Raw genomic sequence first — 18,609 nt, forward strand, 5'->3', positions numbered from 1 at the left:
TCTGCTATGTGAAGTTACTAGAGCCAAAAGTCTTTCTTGGCCTTTACAGTGAGATCAGGCTTAGAACAACTCAAAGGCTCCCTGCCAGCTTCAGGGTCTCAAGCAAAAATTAAGTTCTTCCAAAACACAAGTGCTATTCTAAGAGGTAACATTCTTTTGAGCAGTTCATTGGCCGCACTAACTGAGCTGGAAACAAGAAGTTAAATAAATGAGCCCTTTAACTCTGTGAATGCAAACACTTAAGAAATGGATAGGCAATAAGTGTAAAAAGTGAATCCTATGGAGCTGGTATGCTGCATGTAAAGGCAACTCAGGAGCATTTGATTTGGGAACAGACACATACAGCAGTACTGGAATAAGAGCCTTTCTTTACCCAAGGAAATAATGGAAGACAGATGGCATTAAAACGGGTATAGCCAGTAATGTACATCAGCTGTGATCTCAGAGGTGTCTGGAGGTGAGAGAATAGTTTAATCTCCTCCTTTCCCAGTTTAGCTCCTTTGCAGAAGCAGCCAATCCGGGAGCTATTTAATACTAATTCTGATTACAGATATCCTCCTGATGGGCGCTGGGATAACCCCACCAGTTAGGAATCAGCAAGAAGCTGCTGGGCTTTGTATCACCCATCATTTCTGGTTTACACAACGCTTTCTTGAAAGACTGTAAACATCTACTATTCGGGCCCCTTTACTTAGTTTCATTTTATTTTTTGTTAAAACCTTCTTTTAGTGTAAAAAGCATAGATCATACACTGCCTCACCTCATGCAGAAATACCAGCTTGTTTTTCTCCTGTCCATCAGACAGGGACTCAGTCCCTGGACATTCACCTGCTGAAGGATGTCAGATATATGAGGTTCGCTTCAAAGAGCTGTTGAAGAAAGCAAATATCCCATCTGGTTGGCCAAAGGGCTCCTTCCCAGTGTTTCCTTGCCAGAAAGCAGTGTTATTCCACGGCATTTGAAAGGAAAAAGAGGTTTTGGAGGAACTGTGACAAAGCAGGAACTCAATTTATACATGCATTATTCCTTGCAATCTAATCTCCAAATTCCTTTCCATAAAAATTAAGTGCCTGACATCTCTACAGTTGGTACACTGTCGGGACTGATTTAATTACTTGCTTTTAAAGCTCTGCTTCAAGGCACGGGAATTCTGTGCAATCATTCTCCTTACTTTCAGTATTTATTTCAAAAGAAGAATTCCACACAGGCTAGTTGTATTCCTGAAAAGTTTTCGCGCACATCTCTGTCATCGCGGCTCTCGGGATCACGCCGAAGGACCAGCGGCAACCGCCGCCTCTCCCGCCGCGCGTCCCGCCGGCCCCGCTCCCTGCCTCTCCCACTCGCGGGTGGGATCGCCGCGGGCCACCTCTCGGCGCAGCCCCCTCCAAGCAGCGCGGCACGCCGCTGGACTGAGGATGAGGAACCCAGGGGTGCTTAGGACATGCCGGTCCCCCACCTGCGGCTGCAGCTCGGCGCCCGCAGGGAGCAGCCGCCCGCTCCCCCCGCACACCGCCCCGACACCGCGCCCCTGCCGCTCCGCCCGAGCCCCAATCTCCTCTCTGCGATGCTGAGCGGATTACGGGCCGGCACTTTGACAACTGCCTGCGCTCCCCAGAGCCGCCCTGCCTGCCGCAGCCTCTCCCCGCTCCCCGCGGCCGTGGCAGCTCCCCCGGGCCGGCGGCGCTGAGCGAGCCCGGATCGATCCCCAGGGAAGCCCCTCCGCGGGCGGCGGCATGTCCCGGCCCGGGGGCCCGCCGGGCTGCTGCGGGGCCACCCGCGGGAGGGGGCTGACACTTGCGTGAGCGGGGGCAGCGGAACCCCTCTCCCGCCGCGGGGAAGAGCGGCGGGTCCCGGCGGGGCAGCGCTCGGCGGGCGGGGCGGGGGCTGCGGGGCGCTGTGAGCGCCCCCCGGGCAGCGCCCCGAGGCCGCGGAGCCGCTGGCCTCTGGGCCGGGAGCCCCTCGGGGCGGAGGGGAGCTCCCGCACCCCGGCCCCAGCCCCGGGCCCGACATGGTGCTGCTGTCGGGGCACGGGGAGCAGCTGGCCGGGGAGCGGGTCTGCCCCGCGCCGGCGGCGGCGAAGGAGATGCCCGGTGCCGAGGCAGAGAGCAGCCCCGAGCAGGGCACGGAGGGGGCTGCCGCCGAGGGGCCGGGCGAGGAGGAGGAGGAGGAGGAGGAGGACTGCGAGGAGTACGAGGACTTCTCCGAGCTGCCCGACACTTGCAGTATCGCCTCGGACGACTCCTTCTACCCGCCGCGGGGGCTGGATGACGACGACGAGGACACCTGGTCCCAGGACGGGGACGAGCGAGACAGCCCCGAGGCGCTCAGCCTCTTCCGAGCATGCTGCACCAACAACAGCATCGTGCTGAAGGCGCTCATCCGCCAAGGCCCCGGGGAGGAGGAGGTGCGGGAGGCCGACCGCAACCGCCGGGTGAGCATCCCGCACCGCGCCCCGGGAGCCGAGGGGAGAGCGGTTCGGCGGTCGCGCCGCCTCCGCCCGGCACTGTGGAGCGGAGTCAGAGGGGAGGGGGGCGGGGGCAGCCGTGTGTGTGGTGGGTGACACCCCTCTCATTTGCTGGGGTGCTGCTTTGCAGCCCCAGGGAGCACGGGACCCCAAACAGCAAGGAGCAGAGAAGGGCGTGAAGCTCCACCTTTGGCTAAGGAAGGTCCAGTTCATGGGATGAGAGAAAGGGTGAGATTCGAGTTTTGCCGCGATCAGTTTGGAACTGGGTTTTGTTTTCCCACAGTTTATCAGGGACCGCGAGTGTCTGGTAATGTTCAGCATCACTAAACCTTCCTGTTTTTCTGGATGTCCATCTGGGGTGTCCATCCCCCGCAGTACTTCACACTGTTCACCTTGATAATTGGAACAGCTGATAAAAGTTCGTGGGGTTACTTTTTTTTGTTTGTTTGTTTTTAACTTTCTCTCTCCCCAAAATGTAAGCTTGCTCCTGGTTCCTAGAATGCCAAGCAAGGCTTGGGGTATTCCTGTGCTAAAATCATAATTCATGGTTTTCTCCTGGTATTTATTTTGTTGCTGGTAAACTATTTTTGGAGTTTGTGTCAGTACAAGCTTTGTGGTTCAGTTTTTGCCTGTTACTTAAGTTATTTGCAAGGACAGAAGTGTGCTTCACTAAATCAGAAAATGAAAACTTGGGAAAGATGTCCTGGGTAATGTGTAAGTGGGACATTTGAACAGCAATATTGAAGATTTACAACAGCAGTTTCACCACTATCACCACAGTTTGTATTGAAAGTAAGACATTTTTTCTTTTAGTTTGCATAAAAACAGTCTGCAAAAACATTTCTGTAACTAGTCTGTGACAGGAAAGTTTTGAAAGAAAGCCTGTGTTATTTTAATTGGGCAAGTGACTTGCATATTCTAGCAACATAAGTGGTCTTTACTTCAAAAAGAATGCCATAATTAGTGTTTGGTGCTCTTTGGAAAAGGGCTTTTCTTGCATCATAGATGTACGTACTTGTAAGATTTTTCTTACAAATACCTTTGTTTCCTCTCCAAAAGACTGGTTTTAATACAGATTTTTAGTGATCTGATTTGCTGTAAATTTCTGAAAAAGATAAAAGGTTGTATTAACACATCTGAGTGAGCAGCAACCTTTGGCATGAGGGTGGGAATGAGAAACACAGGGTAGAAATAATTTAACTCTTCTGCCCAGCCCAAGATGTGTGTGGTTATGCTTTAGTTGGTAACACGTGAGATTCAATATTCCCTACAGGAGAGTCTGAAGATCCTGCAGATATGCCTATCCAGTATATATAGTGCCTGAGCTGGAGCCCAAATCCAACCCTGACATTATGAGGGGGTTTGGGCTCCAGCTGCTGCTGAGGTCCGCTGATACAGTGTGTCTCAAGTGTGTGATGATGGAGGAGGTTTGGCCCCACCATACCAATGGCATAAAAGACCAAGTGCCCCAGAGCTGTCCTCTCTGAAAAGGTGGTCTTCCCACTCAACAGAGGGTAAGCAGATATCTGTGAAGGTGCAGGGATCCTCCACCTCAGGGCTGGAGTCCTGTAAATGTGAGTCAAGGGGTATGGAAAAGTTAGCGTAGGCATCAGCCTGTCATCCTGCAGCAACTCCTTTAGCAGATGTGATCAGATCAGGGTTGTGAAAATAGTGAATATACCTATTTGTACAGCCCCTCCCTTCACCACCCCCCTTCCCAAAAAAGAAGTTGCTCTTTATCTCTCCAGCTTCATAGAAAGGAAACAAAATCGTAGCTTGAGTCCAAAAAGAAAGTTTCTCCTCTCTGTTCGTACTGTAAAAAAATAAAATTATCTATTTAGACAAATATTCAATTTGACCCACAATTAAACACTGACATCAAATTCTATTTTCTTCATTCTTTATGAAAACAAAGTAAAAGAAAGTCTGGAATTCAGGAACTTCCAAAACTTTATGAATGATGTGGGAGACGTGAGTTCAGTTTCTCTCTCTGCCTCCCTCACAGAAGTGCCCTAATCACAGCAGTTCAGAGTAGGATAGTCTATCTTTTCCAGGCAGATGTGAATGGGATGGGAGAAACCTTTTGATCAGGAAGGTGAAGCTTCAGATATGAGGACAGTCCCGATGTCCCCTCAGAATGTGAGGGAGATTCTCATTATTTTGCAAAGGAAAACCACCTTTTTTTAGAGAATTTTACCTGACAAAAGGTAAGTTTTGCTCAGGTGTTTTATTACTTTTCCGTGGATTTTTTGTAGCTCTTGAATTTGAATATAAAGTCATTGGATGTTATCCATGAACAAAATAATTTTGCTGCCACAAAGGAACAGAACAAGTTACATCCACCAGTCATGCTAATGAATTTTTTTCGTTGATGAAACTTCTACTGTTGGCTTTCAGCCTCTTCTTTTTCCAGGATAATGTTTGCTTACAGTGCTATCTTGCATGCCCCTATTGGAAAGCTTTTTTTTTTTACACTGTGAACAAATAAGCTGAAATTTTGTTTGTTCCAAGTTTTTGTTTCTTTTCTGTGAGGCAGGAGAGAGAAGGAAGAATAATTTGCTTTTTGAGAAATGGGATGGTGAAGGGAGGGCTGTGCAACTGAGTATATTAACTATTTTTACCATCCTAATCTGATAACCACTTGTAAGTACAATAAAGTTTCATTTTCACAAAATAAAAATTAAGTTTTCTTCAGAATAGGTAAAGCAAGTAACAGGTTATTGTAGTAAGACAATACCATATCTTGATCCTGAAAGTGATTAAATGCTGCTCATAAAATGTAACATGAAGAATAAACTTCCAAATGCCCTAAACTGGGCACAAAGAGCCCATTTTTAATTACTTTTACCTTGTCCCTAAATGCATAAATTTAAGATTTGGAAGGAATTAGTCCTGAAAATGCTAGGATCCAGAGGTAATCTTACTTATTTTCTTTCATCCTTTTTGTCAAAATACATCACTTGTCTCTTTTGAGTCAATTTGCCAAGGCTGGATAGTGGCTTTTTGTGTTGTTTTTTCCCCATACTCTGTTTGTGAGCTGCAGAACCTCCTGCCAGGCACAAGTTTTCATTAAATTCACCTTCCTGCAGTAAACTAGACTCCACAACATCTGAATTATTAGTCACTACGCATAGCCTGAAGACCTGTACTTTCCCTGTCTCATTTTCATTACTGTCAAGACAACAACAGTTTATATATCATTGTCTGCAGAGGACCCCCAAAGGGCCGATCCCCTGATCTTCTCTTGCACTGCTGTCTGTATATGGAATCCTGAAAGACTGGCTTGGTACTGCTGACTTCTTCTCCTTGCCCAAGCTAATATTGAAATATTTGGAAAGTAACTATGACATAATAATACACAAATCGTACATCATGCAGGGTGGCCTCGCATTCATTAATGTTTATGCATTTATCTGCCTCAAGCTAGCACTAAGGAGGGATTTGAAAATATATATGGGAAAATAAAATCATGGTTCTGATAGAATTTCTTGACCTGACTGAGACTATTGTGACATCTGGGTAATGGTGCTACTTTTCTCTGTGTTGCATGGGGATTGGTTCTGCCTCCTCACTATGCACATTTCTAGAATTTCAGATATTTGTATCTCATAATTTTAACTTCATTTAATATCAAATTTTGCCTGGTGTTCAGGATTATAAATATACTCAGAAAAACAGAGTTTCAAAATCTGGTGTTACCTAACTGCAGAATGCAAGCAGATTTAGAAATTTGCCATGACAATAGCAAAGGCATTAAGAGATAGGGGAGAGAAAGAAAAGAAGGTAAAGAACATTCCCTTGCCAGATTGAAAATAGTCACTGCGGCTAATCCGCAGAAAGGTTTTGTGTTAACCTTCCATGTGGTATAGCCTGTATTAGCAGGTATTCTGTAAGTCTGTGGTTTAGAGGTGATCTAGGTGTGAGAGTGTTCTGTTGTAACCTTTTTCAGCTTTTTGTTTTTTATGTCGTTGCTCAATGAGTCTTTTGTCCAGTCCCATAGGTAACTATGGATACAATTGTGGAAATGTTTTTCTGAATGCAACCTAGGCTTGTTTGTGCACTGCACTCTGTGAATCTGTGTTTGGGAATGGCATCACTCACCCAGTTTCCTTATTGGACCTGTGACAGTATCCAAGGTGTCAGACATGTCTTATTGTCTCCTCGCCGTATGCTGCAAACTGCTCCTCAGCAGGGCAAAGTAGCCCGCTGGCTCTGAGCTAACACAACAAGTGTCTTCAGGCAACTCAGCTGATTTAGGGAGTGTTATCCTACAGAGTTTTCCACAGAGAGATGCACAGTGAATCCTCCAAGGAGCTGACACCTGAATTTGTCTTTGCCAAAGTGCTAGGCTTGTGAAATTGCTACTGGTTGTGAAGGCCAGGGAGGCAGTGGGACAGCTCCCACTTTCTGGGTGAGGGAACATTGTGCTGGATAATGCTTTCCTAGGAAGTCAGGTATTACAAAAAAATGCCAGAGCCTGTGTAACACTCCATTAACCTGTTTTATTATTTTCATTATCTTCACAATGCTAACTTGTAAAAATAATAAATGAAGAGTCCAGTATTTTGTGGTGAGGGATAAAGAACTCCCTGTCACATGCTGCTTTTCAGTTGTGCTGGCACATACCATAAGTCATCCCATGTCAGAAAAAGGATTTGAAGAACATCATCTGCTACAGCGCTGGGAATCTTTTTTTTTAGTTATTATTTTCATAGACAGTTTCAGTTCTTTCTATTATCTTATACATGGTATTCTCATAGGAACAATTGTGCTGAAACTTAACATCGAGACTAAACCATGAAAAGGAATTTTTTAGGGTAAAAGTACTTTTACCTAACAGCAAAAGTAATCTAATTTAAATCCTTCAAAAAGTACAGAAATACCCAAATACAGTAAGAAATATCGCTGGAAATACGTGTTTGTGCTTAAAAAGGAGGTACGCAAGTAAGGCAAGGAATAGTAGTTGTCAAAATAGAGAAGCTGCTCACAACAAATTGGGAACTCTTCAAATACAGTAATTAGAACTCAAGGGAAGCCATCAGAAAGGAGTAGATAGAGCATGGAAAATATGAAGTCACTACGCATAGCCTGAAGACCTGGCTAAGAGGGAATTTGGTGAGCTAACCAGAGCATAGGCCAGATTGATACAAGTAGGCACTTGGAGGCATTATCAGAAGGGCGTGGGCTGATTAGCTGTCTGCTTGCCCTTGTTGGCATTCATCTGGAGAGTAAGGCATGTAATACCTTTGTAAACTTGGCAAAAGAAGATATCCTTTAAAATAACTAAACTGAAAAAAAAGTATATGCATAGAACACAATTTCTGTGGAGTAAAGGGAACAGTTAATAAGGACGATGAGGGTGCGCAGACACAAAGAATGGAAATGCAGGTCTTTAGCAGACTGCTGGAAATGCATGGCCAGACCTGCTGCATTCTCCATGGTGTTGACAGGTAGTTAGATATAATTTGTACTTGATGTCAAAAGCAGCATCAGCTAATAGATATAATTCTTACTGAAATGGATAGATACAGATTTAAAGGCTACATGAGAAAGTTGTACAAGTTTCATCTCGTTTCAAGTGATGCAACTTTTAGAGAAACCTGATGAAGAGTAGTTTTCTTAGAGAAGGTTGAAAAATTGCTTAATGCAACATGACGGATGTTCTCAGTCTGATAGTAGCACAGAAGTAAAGGTCATATCAACCTTTAGTTCTAGTTTAAACAGTGTTTTATGTTGGTGTCTTAAATCAAGTATGTGGACTTGCAGAGTTCCTCAGAGATGCAGGGATGATCCTGGCTACCCAGATACAGGTTGACTCCAGATGTTAAAAAATATAGCTACTCATCAAACGTAATGATAGTCTAACAAGACTGGTTGTCTGGGAAATCTATCATCAGTAATTATGACAGATATATAATGGTGTTTTTAATATAATGTGTGACCTTGGGTGGCATTACTGCTTTTTTCTAGGAGAATATTTAAGCTTTATTTCACAGTGTACAAAGTGACACTGCTAATTTCTTCATCCCATTAGGAAATAAAAATTTATATTCTCATTAAGGAATACTCAGGAAGGAATATTGGCAACTAATTTCCTCCTGTAAAGGTTCCCAAGATTCCTCAATAAATTTTCAGGGAAATTTTACTGAGAAATCTTAGGAATTTAAAACAGATAGCACTGCTGCGAACCATTTGATTGCTCTGAAAAAGTGGAGTTTCAGTAGCCTGTAGGAGCTACTGGGCTTTAAGTATGCTGAGAAAAGGGATTCAAAAGCCCCTAAATTCCTAAATTCTTCAGTTTCAAGGTAAGAATTTGCCATTAAGGCAACACCTGTAGCTCATCTATCAAGGCCTTAAGTCTCAAGGCAAGGGCTCTGAGGAAGAAAGAAGAAATCTTCCTGTCTGAGGCACCGGGTTCAAAGCTGCCTGCTAAGAAGTACCACAGGAGCAGTGAATCCAGGTGCCAGCTGCTAGGGACAGCAGGTCTCCAGTGCCACATCTTTCAGCATCATGAAGAACCTAATTCTTACATGCTTTGTTCCTGCTGGTGCTGGAAGCGATGGTGTGGGCTATGGCTCTTGGAGGCTCAGAGCCAATGCTGACAGATGGAAAGGCAGGGATGGGGACGCTCAGCCCCTCATCAGGGAGTTCCCTTTTCAAAGGTGTGAGACTTGCTTGTTTTTCGCTCAGTCTGACTTGTTACTGGGTTTCAAGGGACATTTCAAAAAGGGTTTTGAAAGAGGCATTAATGTTCACTTTTGTGTGTGGCACAGAAAACACTTGTCATCTTACTAACTGTAGTCATACAGTCTTGTGCATGTGCTTGGGAACATAAAGTGTGAAAATAAGTAATGTCAGATGCTGAACAATGAGTACAAGTAATCAAAATATCTATTTCTATCTATCCAGACATTTCAGCAGGTACTGTTATGTTCAAAATCTGTTTCGTTACTCAAGAAGAGAGAGACTGAAAGATTAAAAAAGCAAAGCTCTGTTACGCATTTTGGAAAAGATTACTGTGTAACAGAGACCCACAGAAATCAGCTGTTTTACTGTAATACTGCTATATGTTGGTAGTACTTCATCTTCACAGAGGAGAATTATAGTGAGACTGAGTAATAACTCTTGTATGACTTTACAGGTGTTGGTTTCTTCCTGCCAAGTGAGCCTAATGTGCATCAGGTTTATTTTAAATTACATTTCATTAAAACACATATTTCTTCTTCTAAAGAGAAGTAATATATGATCACCAACTAAAAGTCACAATCAATTTTGAAATAAACTTGGAAGGTGTAAGCAGCCTTGTAGAAAATCTTGCTAGTGAGTGTGTGAGTGCATTGCCAGAGGAAACCACGTCCAGCTACTCAGAGTTAACCTCTCTGCTGAGGACCGATGATGGCCACATAGGGAGTGCTTGGCCCACTGAATCCCAAGTGTTTTTCCTAATTTATCATTGGTTTTTAGGCTTTTCAATTCAAAGTGTTCAAACTGGCATTTTTTGTGTTACGATTTTGGAAATCGCACCGCTAATAGCTGTTTAAGTTGGTATGATTGATGTTTGCTGGACTCATTTCACATATGATAAGATAGCTTCCAAGTAGGATAACATAGATCATAGTATAATCCAGTTTTTCCAAAATTGCGTGTGGTTTTTTTAATGAATTTTCTTACCTTTTTCAGTTCTTATACTTTGTTTATACAAGTTATTATGTTCTGGTTAGTTTTGGGTTTCTTTTTAGCAACTGACAGTATATTGCCTGCTAACAGATTCCCTGAATATTCTTTCTGTAGTGTCTGTTTATGCACTGTGGAGTTAACTTTGTCTTTTGTGACTGAGGTAGAGTTGCAGTAAAATCTATTGGTAGATGTACTAAAAACTGCTGGTAGATTTTTTTTAATTAGAAAAGAAAATCTCTGGAGAATGTGAAAGCAATGAAGAACTCCCACAAGCTTTATCAGAGACAGGAGTTCACCTTTAATATTTTCATAAATAAAATTTCTGTCAAAAGGTTACTCCTTTAAATTATTTAAAATGTTATGCCACATAGGTTTCAGTTTATCCATTTCTAAGTGTTCTTTAATTAAATACAAAAATGGAAACTCTCCAACCTGGGCTAAATATAATCTTTTAGCATACTTGGTGTGTCACAATAAGAAATTATCAAGTACCATAAGAAGAGGGTGGTTGTCACAGAGTCTGTGGTTGCACATCTGTCAGTAAATTAGCAATTCAAATTGTATCCACTGTGGGAAAAACCCACTACGTGAAAATAGTTCCCATTTTTCAATTCTATTATTTTCTATTATGTCTTTTAAATTCCACAGGGAGCAATTTAAAAGCAAGCTGATGCAAAATGGGAATGACTCACTGTCGGGCTTTTGTTGTTTCACACGTTTCGGATGTATAACATTCCGAGCCTGATCTGGTAATACCCTCTCACATATGAGGGAGGGGAGGCTTTTTTTGGTGTTTTGCCTCTTTGCCTCTCAGTACATGAATCCTTGTCTTTGGGACAGCCTGTGTGTAGACAGACCAACTGCTGGTGATAAGAGATGCTGCCAGCAGCCACCCCACCTCAGAACTGGGCCCTCTGGGAAGTTTTGAAGTTTTTTTTCTGTTACTATGGTGGAGACGCCTATGCATAAGCCATTGTTACTAGTTTTCTGAAGTGGAAAAGTGGCAGATAACAGAATATATTCAATCTGTTCATTAAAGCAGCCTTTCATGTTTTGGTGCACTTTTTTTCCCTTTTATTTGGCTTTTTTTTCTTCTTTTTTTCTTTACAAAACGTAGGTATCTTGCTATTTGTAGCTAATAGTAAGAAGGCTCAGCTCACCTGTTTACCACTTGATTGGGAAACACAGGAAAGGTAACCATGTATTTCTAAGTGCCTTTAGGTGTGGAAAGGGAAGAAGAAAAGGGAAGACTTCTTTTGAAAGGTGGGAGAGTATACCTCCATCTATCTGCAAATATGACATGGGTTTGATAAAGGTTTTAAGAGAAGGAAGAGTCAAAAGCTCAGTTCCAAAAAGGAATTAATTTACTTTTCTTTCTACAGAGAAAGACTTCCTACAAAGAGCATGAAATAACAATAGCTTGTTAGACATATAGGATAACAAGTATTGGCCAATTTCAGAAAATTAAATACCACAAATATTAACGAGATCTTAGTGTTTAGACTTGCAGAGCCCTTCTAAGCTCTGCAATAAAAAAAAAAAAAATAAAAAATACAAACATGGTAGAGGAGTTTTCTGGTTACACTGAGACAAGCTGTACATGTCCAGTTGTATGGAGCAACAGCAGCCAGAGGAAGCCTACATCTGGGAAGTAACAGGTTATTTTCCCTGCTGTGCTGCAGGCACTTTGCAGGCACACCACTGTCTTAGGCGAGCCCTGTCTGAAGGGAAAACTGGGCAATATAACCATGTCAGAGACACTGCTCTGCCATGCTGCTTCAGCAGAGCTCCCTATGCAGAATTACCATCCTGGAATTAAACACAATGTTCCTGGAGGGCAACCTGGCCAGTAGTTTGAGCGACGAGAGAAACCATTTGCCATTTTGTGGGGGACAGGGAAGGAAAACACTTAATTTCAAGGTCCCTGGGAATGGAGTGAAGGCATCTTCCTTCTGACTCAGAGACGGGTGCAATCTGTAGAGACTGTCCTACAACTTGCAAGCAATGTCTGTGCAGAAGGGCTCTGGTGGCTCTGGGATGCCCCATTAACCTCCTGCTAGCACCAGTCAGTGGGATGGAAAACATGATGTGTCCTGCTGTCATTTATGTAGGGTGCAACTGAATCTTCCTTGCTGCCTATTTATGGTTGTTCTTTCTTTTGTTTTACTTCACTGATGCTGTACCACCTGTGGGCATTTTGCAGTCCAGAAAATTCTTCCTCTTGTGAGGATGGAACAGGGATGTGCCATCAGTGAAGATACCCATTAGCAAAACTGCCTGTGGAATAGGAACTTGAACTGAGTATTACACAATAATCTTGTTAGTATCTTACTTGAATTAAAATACCATTTAGGCAGTTTATTGAAGTCAGATGTTTCAGTGCATTTGCAATACTTATCTTCATAAAACTTCCCATGGAGTGTATGGGATCCATTACATATATGTGGAAAAATCAAGATAATTAAATGTGACAGGCAAGAGCTGCCTCAACAAATTACAATTGTGGCAATAAATACAGTTACCTGATGAGTTTGAAAAATTTGCATTTGAATTTTAAAAATATAATCAAATATCCTAGACCCTTCCCACTATACATTACCTCCCACTCATTCTGTTAGTGATACATGAAGCAGACACTGAAATATTTAATGGTCAAGTTTGACATTTTAGAAGCTATGAGCTTCTGAAGCTCCTGAAAGGAGGTTGTGGTAAGGGGAGGGTCAGCCTCTTCTCCCAGGCAACAAGTGATAGGACAAGGGAAAATGGCATTAATGGTGAATTGTTGAAACAGGTTGTCCAGGGAAGTGGTGTAGTCACCACAGGGATATCCCTGGAAATGTTACAAAAACTACACTGACATTATTCTTCGGACAAGTTGGGCATGCAGAAGAGTAGAGTTCACAATCCTGTAATGCCAGCCTACTCTCATTCCTCTGTCAATCCGCAGAGTTTGAAAATTTAGGTAAAATATTCCCAAATTCATGTTTTGAGAATTTATAAATGGTAAGAGGAAATTAACTGTTCGACCATTTTAGAAAAAATAATAATCAGTACTGATGTTTCTGTAACACAAAGTAGTAATTGTAGTTGCAGTTGTGAGTTTAATGTGTCTATTGGACTTCTTTTCTGTTTACTCCTTACCATCCAAAACCCACATTTCTCTGGAGAGGAGGTTTTTAAAATAGTGCTTAGTTACTCAGTTTAGATTTTGAGTGCTTGTCTAAAAATACCATGTTTTCCTCCTTCTTGTGTAAATTTGATTTCTAATACAGCAATTGCCGCAGTTCTGATTTATTACTAAATTGTTAGTGTGCATCGTAAAGGAAATAACAAAGCCTATAGAATTCAGCAGCTTATCAGTCACAGAGGAAAGAGCCAGTGAGCATCATTTATGTGATATAAACTCTAATAAAAACATTAAAATACTGTCATCAGTACTTTCACACTCTTCCTTCCCAGAGCCATCTCCTATTGTTTCCTTTCAGATTTCAAAGTCCTCAGGGAGTGCATCTGGAATGACTCTGCCTCATTATTGGTGGTACTGCAGTCATAATATCATTCTAAGTTATTTGATTTTGAAGTCTACCTGTATTGGCTGAGCTTTTCAGGTTATTGCAACAAGGCAATATCAATCAGTATAATCACCTTATTTACAGAAATTCTACACTACCAATATCCAATGTGAGATTTACAAATGTTAAGGAGAGAAGGGGATTTTTAGCTATAGGCTTTTGATCCTAATGTTTGTATCAATTAATTGTAACAAGCCTTCGTTTTGGATATTTGGTATAGTTTGTTCCTTTCAATGCAGAAGTGGATTGAAGGAGTTGGACTCTGAGGGTAACAGGAAACAGCCTGCCCATAATTTTCAAGTAGAAATGAAAAGACCATATTGCCAAATAGCATTATCTCATTTTGTGTCAGAGAAAGAGAAAAACAACTCCAAACACCTAGAAAAACATTTGAAAATGCTATGTGTTAGGGGAAAACCTATAACTGTTTCCAGGTGCCTGAAAACCGAGGGAAAAAAAATGTTTTACCATTTTTCCACAATTACTTTGTGATCTCTGACTAGTAGAGATACAGAGTTCTTAAAACATCTAGAATAAGAAACTGCAGCATTTGGTTACTAATTGTAAATCCTGTAAATATGTTAGCTTCCACTTCTCAGGAAAATAAAAAGAAAAAAAAGAGAGGAGGGGAAGGGAGGGGAGGGGAGCCAAATGCTTGGCTGCATGAAAGTGCTCTCCTGGAGCATCATTCAAAGGTCCCTTAGTGTGTTCAGATCCCGTTCTCATTAGTGAACTGCTATCAACAAAAATGCCATCCTGCAGTCAAGCAATGTCTTGACATATCCAAAGACTCTGTTGCAGTTCAGCTGTTGTGGAGCAGAGAGATATGTCAAGCTCACCACAAACAGCTCTGAAAAACTTCCATCAGATGTGTTTGATACATGCTACTTTTTTTGTAGCATATTGCTTTTCAGCAAAAGCAGTTGTTTTGTTTAAAAAACTGTGGTTTAAATGTCTACCATTTCTTTTGTAGGCATAGGTCCCTAAATTAAAAAGTAGATTGTTTATTTGAAATTGCTGTTTTACAGTTTATCCAAATATTCTCCAATTTTATGAAGTAGAAGAACTGTTTCTGGATTGTTTGGCTGAAACTGTTTTGTAAAGTGTATATATTGTATTAATGATTTAATAGTTTTTACAAAGACAGGTGATATCTAGAAATCCCAAGTACTTGAATATAAATTTGAAATGGCTCCTCCCTCTTTTTTTCCCCAGATATTTAATTCTATCATCTTCAAATTCAGCAGCATGGTAATGTTCCATCCCTCCCTATATTTCTTTATTATTTAGATGAATGGAGTGTATTCATTAGAAGATGAGATACCTAGATTCAAACACAGAGGCAGAAGATGCCTTCCTGCCTTTATTGCATGGAGCTAGATGCTCAGCTGAGAGAAATGGGGTGGTCACAGCTCTGTAGTGTGGTGATGCTACTGTGTCCCACTTGGATATTCCAAATATGATTTTCACCTTTCCTGAACAGGCTGCTCATACACTGATACCTGTTAGAGCTGTAGTGGTTGATTAATCCTTTTTGAGCCAACTGAGATAATACAAGAGAGAAATTTAAAATGGGAATGCACACTTCAAAATCCACAAACCTGCTTTTGAAACACATTCTTCAGAATCTTTAAAAGTTGAATGTAAAAAACCAGTGAGCTACCAGAGGAAAAGGCGTCCCTCTGAACAGATTGATTCCATGTCACAGTGTGTGTTTTCTCAAACAAAAAAACTAGGCTGAGCCTCTTTCAAATTAGCATTGTGGATGAGCCCATTCCCTAAATGCAGCACTAAATTAATGTGAGGCTATTCAGTAGGGCTTGCAAGCCAATAGCAGCAGTGCTCTTGATTTAGCCAAGTGCTAGTCTCTGATCTTTCAAAACTGTAATTCTGACTTTTGTTAAAATAGAGCACTTTTCACAGGGTGATGCTAAACCTTCAGGAAGGAACCATTCCTTAATGGTAAGCCTGAGGCATGCTGAATTTCCTCTCCAGTGGCTTTGTGCAGCCTACTAGTTTCTTTATTACTTAAATAGACAGAATTGTAGGTTGATGGTTTTTATAGTAAGAGTTCTTGCTTGCTAACCAGCCGTGAACATTATAGAGCTGACAGTGTAGGTGTAAGTCACAAGAGAACAACCCTGTTTGCTCTTGACCAAAGCACATTTACATAAAAAATAGAAGTCTTACTGAAATATAGATCACATGTTCTGCTAATAATTTAAAATGCGATCATAGTCTTCAGTGTTTCTAAATGTTATAAAAGATGAAAAATATGTGAATAAAATTTATAGTACTTGTTCAATGTGCATTACTTTAAAATTGCATAATTGGTTTGAAGGTAGTGTTTTCACCTAGAAATGAAAATCTCCAGGATTCAGAGACTGTGAATTTATTAAGGTTGTGTTAAAAAAATTAGTTATTAGTGTCTCCTTGTTTTTATTTTATTTTGTGGATACCCTCTTTTAAGGACAATTTGTGGAGCACTAGCGATAAGCCACACATAAGTAGGAAAGAGTGAAAGAATCCAAGGAGTAACAGCTACAAGAATCTTTTTTTTTTTTTTTTTTTTTTCCTCCAGCAGGGTCATCTGTGATATTCCACAGCAGCTGCATTGCATTGAGCTGTGGGATTACAGGATTGCAACCTTTTAGGATCACGAGACTTGACACTAATCCACACATACCAAAATCCACTTTAGATCCCTGAGTGAAAAACAGACACCTCCCCTCAATTCACCACAGATAAATCTATTGCCTAAAAAGCTTGTTTTCTAATGAAAATCAGGAGAGCTTTTTCATACTTCTGCACAAAACCCCTTTCACTTTGTTAGAGCTCAGGAAAGAACAAGAATGGGCATAACCGAGTGGAAAACCAGTCTAGGTAAAAACAGGTGCGTATCCTTGGTGAAGGAATCCCGTTCACTATGGAAAACAGAACAGTAAGGGCTTCCAAGAACCTGGATACTCTGATATGCAAAGAACCCTTGTCCATTGCACTAATTTATGGTAATCTGAAGAGGAAAGACAATGAAATCCCATCAGTAAGATCTTTGCTTGATAGAAGTAAAATAGTAATACCCTGTACAGGTGGCAATACTCCTTCGTATGTAATGTAATGTAATGGCCAGTCTTCGCAAACGAAGAACCAGGGAAGGTCTTTCCACCTTCCAGCCTGCGCATTGGATTTTTTAGGTGAGACACAGTGTGCGCGGAACTGAGCCCACCCTTTAATCCTGAGGTGCTTCTGCCGGGGCCAAGCGAGCTTGGACGGTGGCAGCGAGGTCCTCAGGACGTAGATGGATTGCCTTACAGGGCTAGCGAGCTCCATCTGCCCTATTTCAACATACGTTTCTATCTGAATGTCAGGATTTGCCTTGCATTTCCATGAACAACAATGACTGGTTGTTATTCCTGTGTTATCCTTTTGGTTGAAAAGAGGATTCTGGGTGTTGCTATATGATAGTGCTTCCAGACTGAAGTATGTAAGGTGAATCTTATGGCAGAAATACTTATACTCTCATCTGAGCATCATTTACCATTCTGCTGCTCAAGGGCAGCTGGTCTTTTCCCATCTTTGTTTTCACTGGAGAAGAAAGTTTACCACAGTTTTTTGGTCCATTCAAGTCAATTTCAGGATCAGTCAGCTTATTATTAGAAGATCCAAGATCAAGGAAAAGGATTATTATTAGAGGTGTTATGGAAAAGGTGGCAATTGAAGTCCAGGAGGCAGAGCACAGGGTTGGTTGGGAAGAAGATACAATGAGGGCATTACGTATGCACTGCTGTCATTATGAAACTTAATGTGAAATAGCAGTCTGAGATGGGGACTGGGCTTTTTTTGGTCTTACAGCTTTTTAGATCTAAGGGTGAGGAAATAGGATGGTACTTTTGCATGTGGTATTATAGAATCATAGAATCACAGGTTCAAAGGCACTTTAAAGCTCATCTAGTTACAACCCATTATGCAGCATTGTGTGTAGCATGCAGGCAGTCCCCCATCCCTGGTGTCCAAAGAAGGGTGTGCAGTTGCTCTTCTTGGTGAGCATAGGTCCTCTGAAAGGAAGAGATTTCATCCTGATGGATATTTTTCTTCATCACAATGATTTCCTTCTGGGGAAAGAGACTTTGATTTCTTTGGTTTAAATTTTTTTTGTTTGTTGGTTTGGTTTTTGTTGGTTTTTTTTATGTTATTGGGTGGTTAGGTTTGCATTTTGTTTGGTTGGTTTTTGTTTTGGTTTTGGTTTTTTTGGTTTTCTTTCCCCACCTCCCCATCCCCGTGGCAGATTAGCTACTGGTGGACAGACCTCTTCCTGGGCTTTCTTTACAAGATTTTGATTTCACAACCAAAAGGCTCAGAGAAACAGAAGCAAAATGAATTTACAGAAGTTGGAGGAAAAGAAACTGCTTGGGAAGGTCTCTCCTAATACAACTATGGGAGCTGACTGCCACAAGAGGGTGCTTGCAAGCTCATCACTGGTCATTCCAGAGAATTTCACAGAGTGAAAATGTCCTGAGGGCTTTAAAATGCTCTTTACAGAAGAGACAGATTAGATACAGCAATAGGTTCTGACAGAGTGGAAGGTTGTACATTCATCTTTTGCCCAGTGTCAAACTGAAATTTATCTTTACAAAGAGTTTGTAAGTCATTACTTTTGGAGAGGTCTCCTGGAAAGAAGTATGTATTCAAACACTTTATATAGCCTCTTGCAACAGATCTAAGTTTCGGCCTGCTGGTATCTGACAGAACATAACAAAAAGGAAAATGCATCTATTAAACACAGAGACGAGTTGAATCATATACTTTAAAGCCAAAGGGAGCTCTTTTTGACAGTTATGTCAGTGCACAAAATGCATTTCATATGGTTTCTAATGTGCTACGCTATGTCATGAATGC

General features: G+C 41.7%; 1 protein-coding gene across 1 annotated transcript in view; it reads left to right on the forward strand.

Annotated features, from left to right (window-relative positions):
* Window positions 1-1,932: 1,932 nt before the first annotated feature.
* Window positions 1,933-18,609, forward strand: part of ANKRD33B (ankyrin repeat domain 33B) — a 41,698-nt gene continuing 25,021 nt past the window's right edge. The window contains exon 1 of the mRNA XM_027889050.1: window positions 1,933-2,431. Coding sequence (XP_027744851.1) covers window positions 2,009-2,431 — 423 coding nt within the window. The 5' untranslated portion in view covers window positions 1,933-2,008. The remainder of the gene's footprint in view (window positions 2,432-18,609) is intronic.

The sequence above is a fragment of the Empidonax traillii genome, unplaced genomic scaffold, assembly GCF_003031625.1.
Source record: "Empidonax traillii isolate 1590-97213 ecotype Southwest subspecies unplaced genomic scaffold, ASM303162v1 scaffold249:size1902748, whole genome shotgun sequence".
Taxonomy (NCBI): domain Eukaryota; kingdom Metazoa; phylum Chordata; class Aves; order Passeriformes; family Tyrannidae; genus Empidonax; species Empidonax traillii.